The 10,787-nt window shown below is 33.8% G+C and overlaps 3 protein-coding genes across 3 annotated transcripts; 2 read left to right on the forward strand and 1 right to left on the reverse strand.

The window, feature by feature from the left end:
- Nucleotides 1–4: 4 nt before the first annotated feature.
- Nucleotides 5–1,468, forward strand: LOC114760848 (probable mannitol dehydrogenase; the record flags this gene model as incomplete). Its single annotated transcript, XM_028950141.1, has 4 exons — nucleotides 5–66; nucleotides 138–651; nucleotides 763–916; nucleotides 1,023–1,468. Coding segments are annotated over 4 exons (939 nt in total), but the record flags the coding sequence as incomplete, so codon positions are not given.
- A 1,433-nt stretch (nucleotides 1,469–2,901) lies between these two features.
- LOC114760838 (protein AE7-like) lies at nucleotides 2,902–3,731 on the reverse strand. Its single transcript, XM_028950132.1, has 4 exons — nucleotides 3,602–3,731; nucleotides 3,400–3,515; nucleotides 3,211–3,303; nucleotides 2,902–2,916 (listed from the first exon to the last, which is right to left on the reverse strand). Exons 1-4 carry the CDS (start codon nucleotides 3,729–3,731, stop codon nucleotides 2,902–2,904), a joined length of 354 nt encoding a protein of 117 aa, XP_028805965.1.
- A 3,652-nt stretch (nucleotides 3,732–7,383) lies between these two features.
- Nucleotides 7,384–9,122, forward strand: LOC114760841 (probable mannitol dehydrogenase). Its single transcript, XM_028950135.1, has 5 exons — nucleotides 7,384–7,518; nucleotides 7,621–7,734; nucleotides 7,811–8,324; nucleotides 8,437–8,590; nucleotides 8,693–9,122. Exons 1-5 carry the CDS (start codon nucleotides 7,418–7,420, stop codon nucleotides 8,899–8,901), a joined length of 1,092 nt encoding a protein of 363 aa, XP_028805968.1. The 5' UTR covers nucleotides 7,384–7,417; the 3' UTR covers nucleotides 8,902–9,122.
- The last annotated feature ends 1,665 nt before the right edge of the window (nucleotides 9,123–10,787 follow it).

Genomic DNA, 10,787 nt, shown 5'->3' on the forward strand with positions numbered 1-10,787 from the left:
ATGCCATTCCGACCTCCACATGCTCAAGAACGAATGGGACTTCTCCGTCTATCCACTCGTACCTGGGTACGTACATATACACAATATATATAAATCCCTGTGAATGTTTGAAAATGAACTCATTAAATTCGATACAGGCATGAGATTGTTGGGGTGGTGACGGAAGTTGGAAGCAAGGTGGAAAAGTTCAGAGTTGGAGACAGAGTCGGTGTGGGATGTTTGGTTGGTTCGTGCAGATCCTGTGGAAGTTGTTCTGACGATCTTGAGAATCACTGTTCAAAGCAAATTCTCACATATGGAGCCAAGTACGGGGATGGGACTATCACATACGGAGGTTACTCTGATTTTATGGTTGCAGATGAGCATTTTGTGGTTCGCATTCCAGATGCTTTGCCTCTTGATTCTGCAGGTCCTCTGCTTTGTGCCGGGATCACTGTGTATAGCCCTTTGAGGTATTTTGGTCTGGACAAGCCTAACCTTCACGTGGGTGTGGTTGGTCTCGGTGGGCTTGGCCATATGGCTGTCAAGTTTGCCAAAGCCTTTGGAGCTAAGGTCACTGTCATAAGCACTTCTCCTAACAAGAAGAAGGAAGCCATTGAACATCTTGGAGCTGATTCCTTTATTGTCGGCCGTGAGCAAGATCAGATGCAGGTGAATATATATATATTTGTGCGTGTTAATGCATATAATTATAATGTATATATAGATAAGACCTTATTCATCTGATCTATTAATGTCATGTTTATTTGCATATCTGTGCAGGCTGCGATGGGCACATTTGATGGCATAATAGACACAGTTTCTGCAGTGCATGCTCTTTTGCCTTTGATTGGTCTTTTGAAGCCGAATGGCAAACTGGTGTTGGTTGGTGCGCCTGAGAGGCCTCTGGAATTGCCAGTATTTCCTTTACTTTCGGGTGAGTATAAATGGAATATGATTAAATAATAATAAACTGAAGAATGTTATATATTGATTGAAAAGTGAAATTGTAATGCTCTAACAATATATATATGTATTGGCAGGGAGGAAGATAGTGGCCGGAAGTGGAATTGGAGGGATGAAGGAGACGCAAGAGATGGTAGATTTTGCAGCCAAGCATAACGTGAGACCAGACATAGAAGTGATTCCAATGGATTATGTGAACACTGCAATGCAGCGACTCCTTAAAGCTGATGTCAAGTATCGTTTTGTGATTGACATTGGCAACACAATGATGAAGCCAACCTCTTAGAGATCTGCATCCATATATACATATAGGATTCGAGATTTTGGGGAAGAAATAGCTGGTTGATTAATTAATTAGTGCAGCGGATGAGAGTTGATTTGGAAGTGTGATAAATCATTATATAAATGTTCCTTGTCTATTATTCAGCCTACTGTCATATAATCATATTGATTTGAGGAGTGTATGTTGGATGTCTTATTTTGTCTGAATAAACAAACGCAAGAAGGTTTAGTTGTTGTCCAATAATTTTTATTAGATTCGCCTGTGTTAATTTGTTTTGATTATGGAAGAAAGGAATGGATTGCTTCCACACCTACTTAATTGAATTTAAATGTTCGTGACTCTCTGAGTTCACTGTGGAAAAGTCAAGCAAGTTTATTACATGTATGTATATGTAGATGCATATAAAAATACGCGTAGATTACCTACTATATATATGCTACCTCAGACATCCTTAATATACTAGCTAGTTAGAAATTGATTTTGATCCTAAATGTAAAATCTCAATCCATTTTATCCCTCAAATTTATAATGCATTCTCTAAAATATCCTTATTAATTATATATGTCAAATTGTTTTGATTCAAGGTAACCATAATTAAAAAGGGTATTTTAGAAAAATCAATTCATATTTGTTACGAATAACTAACTTAACTAATTTTTGTAATCTACTCAAAGTAAATCTTACTCCTCTGGTTCTAAATATAAGACCCTTATATACACTAGTATAAGGGTTTTATATTTAGAATCAAAGGAGTATATTAAGAATTTGATGTGATGTAATACAAGAAAAAAGGGATACAAAATAAAGTCTGAAATACAAATCTTATCCAAGCTTGCCACATGTTACTCATACCTAATCCAACCTTCCTACACATAGACGGACCTTGCCTCCTAATAGTTAAGAATGTGTTGTTGCATAGTTAAGGTAGCCTGCTGAAAGTTATTGATGGAAGCTAGATTAGTAATTATGCCAAATTTCACATGCGAGAATGAATGCTAACAGTGTCAACAAAATCTCTTACCAAAAAAAAAAAAGTGTCAACAAAATCAATATGTGGGGTCAAACTTTCAAGCCACATGCAACATCCTAATGCAATTAATTAGTAGACCTATAAATTAACTAATTAAGAACAAGTCCAAAGAATTTTTTTTATATTCATTTTATGTCATCAGGGGGACAAGGACAATTCCCCAATAAGTCATGGGAAATCTGTTCCTCAACTTGCTAGATTTGGACAATTTTGGGGGTGGGGGGGGGGGGGAAGACTTTAGTTTGGATATGACGGTAAAGAATATCTTTATAATATTTCATTTAAATTTAGTTTAAATTATTCCTATGATAGCAAGAAATAATATGTAGTACAGTAAGCATATTTATTAGTATTATTTCTATGGGGTTAAACAGTAAACATTTTTTATATTTCTAAAGTACATGAATAATACCCATTTGTAATTAATACACTTGATTAGTGAGGATATGTTAAGAAATACAACACCTATTTATTATAAATAACTAGTTTAACTTATTTTCTTAATCTACTCAAATTAGCCAACTAATTGTTACATTTAGAACCCGAGATAGTATAATGGTAAAAGCAAGCAACCACAATGATATTGAATCAAACAGAATGTTATTGCATGTTGCATGGACCCACAGGTCTATCTGTATTGCTTTCACTTTTCTGAAATCTAATATGACAAGCCACATTCACAATATGGCATACTAAGGGGTGTTTGGCAACCCTCAAAAGAACTTTTTAGAAGCATTTTTCTGTAAAACAAGACAAATTTCTTCACATATTTACTTTGTAAACCGTAAAAGCATTTTAAAAACTATAGTTTGGTTTCCATACAAACACCCCCTAAGATTTTCAATGCATACATGAGTCAAGAGTCAAGACGCAATTTTCCACAACAATTTTGTCGGTACAGTAGATTATTAGCCCGAAAAAAAATTAGCAAGCTGCAAACAGATATCGATACCTTGCAGCGTGAAGGAAGGCTCCTCATGAGTTTCACCCGTAGGCGTAGACCTATGGGACTCGGCACGGCACAATATTCAAGTGTAGGAGTAAACTTAACCCAAACGCAAAGCATCAGAATCCCAAATAACAAGGAAGTTTCGACAGACATAATTAAGGCCAAAGAGCGAGAGGGGAAAGATGAACGAACGGTGCGATACCCCACATAACTATGCTGATCATCAAGTTCAATCGCATCTTCAGTTATTACTCTGAGCTCTTCCAAGGAATTTGGATACTCTGGGTCTCTAATATCCCTTATGTGATTTCAGAATGTTAAGCAAACTGACCTTAAAATTGCAAAAACAGAAGCACACAAAACATACATATAAATTGATGGTTGAAAAGAATATCAAAAACTCCTTGTTGATCAATCGGTTCCGGAACATCGTCATCAGCGAAGGTGGGCGTAGTGCGAGCTCGGCCCTCTCTCTTAATCTTTTCGTAGATGATAGGATTAGCATTTATTAAGCCAGACACCATTTTGCAGGTCAAGGTAGAGAACTCACAAATTAGGGCAACAAATGAGACGAAGGATGCAGTTGGAGGGCGATCGGAGCTCTGGATGCGATGTAAACGGCGAGTATAGGAGAAATTTTGAAGAACAGGATGTAACTTTTCGGATGGGCTATCCCGATTTGAGATTTTATACTTTAGGGTTCAATTAAGAAATTGCGAAAAACAATTACTCCGAGAATATGATTTTGCTGTCATAGCGTTCTCATCTAATTGCTGTTTACTAATAATTTTAAGTTTTTCTTTTATTTTTTTCACCTGTATAAATATAATTTAGAGATTTTAATTAAGTTATGGCAAATTTACTTTTTCTTTATGATCAAAATGGAAAATTTACTAAATACTTGGCATAAACATCAAATTATATAAAATCTCTCTCAAATTGTAGGTCACATAAATTCAGTTAAATTATATAAAATCTCTCTTACGTTTACTTTTCAGATTTACTTTTGTAGTCTTGTACAGCTTGCATTCTCTTTTGAGCAATGGATTCAGTTTCGATTAAAAAAAAAAGCAAAATTCTTTTTCTAACTTCGATATTTATGCAGATGATTCCACATTATTAAAAAAAATTAAATACTTTTAATCTTTTATTTTTTAATATATTTGTAAGTCGTTCTTGAACTGTTATTTGATTTGATGTGACTTACTTTTGATTGGTGTATTTTCAAATAAAAATATTTTTTAAAAAAATATTTTTATTTGAAAATTATAAGAGCTAAGCATATCGTTATCTCCACCATTGGCAGCCTCATCTTCTTCTCAAAAATATTTTCATACAAGTCAAGAGAAAAAAATTTTACATACTTATTTATACATCATAAAATTATTTTGAAAAAGCTAATCGAGACGTTAACAAGTCCGCTAATTGATGATTTATCAAACCTATTACTGATAGCCATGAAGAAAAGAAGCTTCATATAAGTTTTCGCTTCAAAATTGGAGAAAAATATTAAGTGCCGCCGCCACGTCCTTTTAACTTCCTGCATGATGATAGCCGTTATATTACTGGGAAGAAAATTACCAGTTCTAGTCCAACATAGATTCCATGAACCTGAAAAAAAAAAATTCAAAAACCCGTTTAAAATAATTTATAAACAATTTTTTAATCGTAATTTATGAAATATGAGGTAAATAACAAGAGTTTTGTCCTGACTTACATGGAACGTGTTTATAAATAATTTGAATGGTGATACCAAATAAGAAAGACGTTTGACAACATATATAAATAAAATTCAGATTGATATTATTCCGATCATAACAAAAAATGAAGACACAACATTCAATGTATGTAAGGATGGACAAAATGGCATCGTCCTAATTTGTACCAATATTTTTCCAATAAATTAATTTTGAAGGAATATTTAGCATTATGCAAAATAAGATCAATTTAACTAGACAAAAAAGCAAGTATTAAAGTGTTGAACCCTATTAAATCATTATATAAAAAGTTGCTCAAAAATGTTAAACTAAGTATTGGGGATGATGTTATTGTTTAGAAGGCAGTTGTCGAAACCTTTAGTATTCTTTCTGTTATTCGATTTTTAATATAAGATCTACTTAATTAATTCAATTAGATTAAAAAATTTGAGTAAATTAATTATTTATAAGAAATATGATTTTTTTTTTCTAAAACATCATAATTATCTTTCTTAATATCTTCTCTCCATTTTCTACTTAATTATGGTTGAAAAAGTATCAATATGGGTAATTTAGAAAAAACTAATAAATATGAAAAATAAATCTTACATTTTGGATTAAAGCTCGACTCAATAATTAGGTCTTATATACATTAAAAATCAAAGGAATAATAACTTGAAATAATTAATTAGTTAGTCCCCATGATTAATATGTATATTTTTAAAATGCTTCAAAAGCACACGAATCGGCCTTTTATATATATATATATATATATATATATAGTTATCACTTATGTTAATTAGTTGACTCAATTAATTTAAAAATCAACTAATAAGTTAAATCAAACACTCATATAAACAAATAGAAATGTTGAATTGTCAATATTTTTAAGTGACTTCCTAACTAGACGTGAAGATGATATTTTCACTATTTGAAAATACATTATTTTGATTTGAATCTTTAATTGTAACATTCATACACTTAAAAAAAAGCTCACCCGGACTGACTCAAAACATACTTAATTATTTGTAGTGGGTATTATTAACTTTCTGTAACATTCATATCACATGTTCAAATTTAAAACAAACAAACAAAATAAAGGTTTTAACGATAAAACATGTATTAAAACAAAATTTTGACTAATTAATACTACCTTCTGTCCTTAATAAAAGACATCGTCTGATTTTTATTTTAGTCTTAAATATAAGATCTCAATCTACTTTATCTCTTATATTTATCCATTTTTTTTAAAATAATATTTCTAATAACGGTACATTCTAGCTAACACACTTGATTAATAAATATATTTTAAAAAAGATAACAGTTATTTATTATAAATAATTAATTTAACTTATTTTTTTAATTTATTCAAATTAATCAACAAGCTCTTATATTTAATACTGGAGTTAGCATGTACTACCTCCGGTCCTTAATATAATACCCTATTTGACTTCTATTTTGGTCCTAAATATAACACCCCAATCTACTTTGTTTCTCATATTTATATATTTTTTTTCAAAATAACCCTTCTAACAATAATAATTCTAATCAATACACTTGATTAACAAGGATATTTTAGGAAAGACAACACCTATTTAGAGCAAATAACTAACTCAACTTACTTCTTTAATCTCTTCAAATTAATCAACTAACTCTTATAATTAGGACCGGAAGTAGTATATTACTGCAGCAAGAAGATTGTTACCCGGGTCAAACTTCGTTATCATTAGAATTTCACCCACTTCTTGTTTTTTCCCCCTGATCATCATTAGAATTTCATTTGACCTGCAAATGCTTTTGGACTCGGATTCTCTCCACCGTCCTTTCCTTATCCTCCCCTCCATTATTCTCCTTTTTGGGCCCTCTACAATTATTGAGTCAAAATTTCAATAATCCATATTTAATATTTTATAAAAATAAATATTATTATAAAAAATAGATAAATAAATTTAAATAGTTAAAATCCAATTTAAATAGTTCACAATAGCATACTTTTATTATAGAACAAATTTTTTTTAATTTTGTTACACAGTTGTAAACTGTTCATATTCTATTTTAACCGTTTAAATTTTTTATCTATTTTTTAATCATATTTATTTTTATAAAATATTAAATCTGAATAGTTGTGAAGGAAAAAAATTAAAAATGAGAGTAAGGAAGGAAAAGAGGATGGGGAGGGTATCTTGGAGTGGATCCAACTCCTACTTGTTCGTGTGTTTGCCAAGAAACGGCTGAACTTCCTTTCTCCTTTTTTTAGGGCGCATGTCGTCGAAAAGTTAAAAGACAAAATAAAACAACCTCGTCAGCAGTGACGTCACGTGTGCGTCATCGATTTCGTCAACCCCAAGTCACCAACCCTCCCCTTCTCACTCATAAATAAGCACCACCACCTTCGATCCTTTCTCGTACTTACTCCTCTCTCTCACTAAGCTCACTCTCACTGTCTCTTTTCTGTCTGCTATACTCTCTGATCTGTCCATAATATTCTCGTTGTGATCTGTTTGAGCGTTGAAATGGCCGTAGCACAAGCTGAGTTTGAGCATCCCAGGAAGGCCTTCGGATGGGCTGCTAGGGATTCTTCTGGCCTTCTCTCTCCTTTCAACTTCTCTCGAAGGCATATATAAAAATTCCTTCATTATTCAATCTTTTGCATCCTTATTATTCCCTTCTTCATTTCATCCTTAACTAACATGAACTTTCTATTTCGTTTTTTCAGAGAAACCGCAGACAAAGATGTGACTTTCAAAGTCCTTTACTGTGGAATATGCCATTCCGACCTCCACATGCTCAAGAACGACTGGGGCTCTTCCGTCTACCCACTCGTACCTGGGTACGTACATATGCCCAATATGTATATATAAACCTCTGCGAATGTTTGAAAATGAAACTCATTAACTTCGATACAGGCATGAGATTGTTGGGGTGGTGACGGAAGTTGGAAGCAAGGTGGACAAGTTCAGAGTTGGAGACAGAGTCGGTGTGGGATGTTTGGTTGGTTCGTGCAGATCCTGCGGAAGTTGTTCTGACGATCTTGAGAATCACTGTTCAAAGTATATTCTCACATATGGAGCCGAGTACGTGGATGGGACTATCACATACGGAGGTTACTCTGATTTTATGGTTGCAGATGAGCATTTCGTGGTTCGCATTCCAGATGCTTTGCCTCTTGATTCTGCGGGTCCTCTGCTTTGTGCCGGGATCACTGTGTATAGCCCTTTGAGGTACTTTGGTCTGGACAAGCCTGGCCTTCATGTGGGTGTGGTTGGTCTCGGTGGGCTTGGCCATATGGCTGTCAAGTTTGCCAAAGCCTTTGGAGCTAAGGTCACTGTCATAAGCACTTCTCCTAACAAGAAGAAGGAAGCCATTGAACATCTTGGAGCTGATTCCTTTATTGTCAGCCGTGAGCAAGATCAGATGCAGGTGAATGTATATTTTTGTGTGCTGATGTATATAATCATAATATACATATATTATAGATAAGACCTTATTCATTTGATTTATTAATGTCATCTTTATTTGTATCTCTGTGCAGGCTGCGGTGGGCATCTTTGATGGCATAATAGACACAGTTTCTGCAGTGCATGCTCTTTTGCCTTTGATCGGTCTACTGAAGCCAAACGGCAAACTTGTGTTGCTTGGTGCGCCTGAGAAGCCTCTGGAATTGCCAGTATTTCCTTTACTTTCGGGTGAGTATAAATGGAAAACGATTAAATAATAATAAACTGAAGAATATTATTGATTGAAAGGTGAAATTGAAATGCTCTAACAATATATATATGGATTGGCAGGGAGGAAGATAGTGGCCGGAAGTGGAATTGGAGGGATGAAGGAGACGCAAGAGATGGTAGATTTTGCAGCCAAGCATAACGTGAGACCAGACATAGAAGTGATTCCAATGGATTACGTGAACACTGCAATGGAGCGACTGATTAAAGCTGATGTTAGGTATCGTTTTGTGATTGACATTGGCAACACAATGACGAAGCCAACCTCTTAAGAGATCTGCATCCATATATGCATCATTCGAGATTTATGGGAAGAAAAATAGCGAGTCAGTGCTGATGAGAGTTGATTTGGAAGCGTGCAGAATCATTTATAAATGTTGCTTGTATTGGTATTACTCAGCCTACTGTCATATTGATTTGAGGAGTGTGTATGTTAGATGTCTTATTTTGTCTAAATAAACAAACGCATGAAGGTTTAGTTGTTGCTTTCCAATTATTATTAGATCCGACTGTGTTAATGTGTTTTGATTATGGAAGAAGGAAATGGATTGCTTCCACACCTACTTAATTGAATTTAAATGTGCGTATGACTCTCTGAATTGACTGTGGAAAACTCGAGCAAGTTTATTAAATGTATGTATACGTAAATGCATATAAAAATACCTGTAGCTAGATTGCCTACTTTATATATACTACCTCCGACATCCTTAATATAAGAGTTAACTGTGGATTATCCCCCAAATTTGTAATTCATTTTCTAAAGTTTTTCTATTAATTATAAATGTCAAATTGTTTTTATTCAAAGGTAATCATGATTAAAAAGGGTACTTTAGGAAAATCAACTCATCTTTGTTACAAATAACTAACTGAACTAATTTTTTTAATCTACTCAAATTAGTTGAATAGATCTTATATTAAAACTTCGAGGTGATATAATACAAGAACGGAGGGATACAAAATAAAGTCCGAAATACGAGTTTTGCAATTCTAATACATAAAATGAGTAACATTTTGATATCTTATTTACAAAAAAGGTTTATTTTTAAATTTTTTAATGATTTTTTAAACACTTACTCTTTAAATGGTTAATTTCTTCTTAACTTAGAGTGCTATATCTTGAAAAAAATCATAAAAAATTAAAAACTAAACCCTTTTTTGCAAATAAGATATCAAAAAATGCTACTCATTTTTTGTGAATAAATAGAATCGCAAAGAAAACATTTGGGAAGAACCCCAAAATTAAGGGGAAGCCGGGGGCAGCATCCCAAGGGCAGCTGACACCCCCCCCCTCACATTTCATGTTGCAGTTCGTATAATAGAAATTAACATGGTGCATGGGTTATGGTTAGGAGTAAGCACAGTTGGTAGTATTATATCATCCAACAGACTTGTACATTGGCTTTTCATCATCATATATTAAAATGTGTGTGTGTGTGTGTGTCCTCTGTTATGCAAGAGACAACCTGCGATATTCAAGAAAAATTTCCACTTTTCTGAAATGTAATGACAAGCCACATTCACAATATGGTATACCAAGAATTTCAACGCATACATGAGTCAAAAGTCAAGACCCAATTTTCCACACAAATTTTTTGTCAACACATTAGATTATTAGCCCAACAAAAATGGAAAGTTGCAAACAGATGTCGGTACCTTTTAGAGTGAAGGAAGGCTTCTCATGAGTTTCACCCGTAAGCATAGACCTATATGATTTAAGAATGTTAAGCAAACTGATCTTAAAATTGCATAAACAGAAGCACACAAAACACACACACACACATATATATATAAATTGATGGTTGAAAAGCATATCAAAAACTTCTTCTTGATCAGTCGGTTCCGGAACATCGTCATCAGCGAAGGCGGGCGTAGTGCTAGCCCGGCGCGCTCTCTTAATCTTTTCGTAGGATGCCATTTGCCGATTAATGTAGAGAACTCACAAATTAGGGCAACAAATGAGACGAAGGATGCCGCCGGAGGACGATCGGAGCTCTGGATGCGATGTAAACGGCGAGTATAGGAGAAATTTCGAAGAACAGGATGTAACTTCTCGGCTGGGCTATCCCGATTTGAGATTTTATACTTTAGGATTCAATTCAAAATTTTGGCCAAAAAAGGGTTCAATTTAGAAAATGCGAAAAAAATGAAAAATACTCCC

This window comes from Neltuma alba, unplaced genomic scaffold (genome assembly GCF_004799145.2).
Source record: "Neltuma alba isolate B1F8T4 unplaced genomic scaffold, ASM479914v2 tig00011027_pilon, whole genome shotgun sequence".
Classification (NCBI taxonomy): Eukaryota; Viridiplantae; Streptophyta; class Magnoliopsida; order Fabales; family Fabaceae; genus Neltuma; species Neltuma alba.

Excerpts from the sequence above, each read along its gene's own strand:
- LOC114760838 (XM_028950132.1), bottom strand. The coding sequence starts at position 3,731 with ATGGTGTCTGGCTTAATAAATGCTAATCCTATCATCTACGAAAAGATT. Across the intron at positions 3,516-3,601 it reads TGATCAACAAGGAGTTTTTG|ATCACATAAGGGATATTAGA; the intron begins ATATTCTTTTCA and ends TAACATTCTGAA. Across the intron at positions 3,304-3,399 it reads GTTATGTGGGGTATCGCACC|TTTACTCCTACACTTGAATA; the intron begins GTTCGTTCATCT and ends GTTTGGGTTAAG.
- LOC114760841 (XM_028950135.1), top strand. The coding sequence starts at position 7,418 with ATGGCCGTAGCACAAGCTGAGTTTGAGCATCCCAGGAAGGCCTTCGGA. Across the intron at positions 7,735-7,810 it reads GTCTACCCACTCGTACCTGG|GCATGAGATTGTTGGGGTGG; the intron begins GTACGTACATAT and ends ACTTCGATACAG. Across the intron at positions 8,325-8,436 it reads GTGAGCAAGATCAGATGCAG|GCTGCGGTGGGCATCTTTGA; the intron begins GTGAATGTATAT and ends ATCTCTGTGCAG.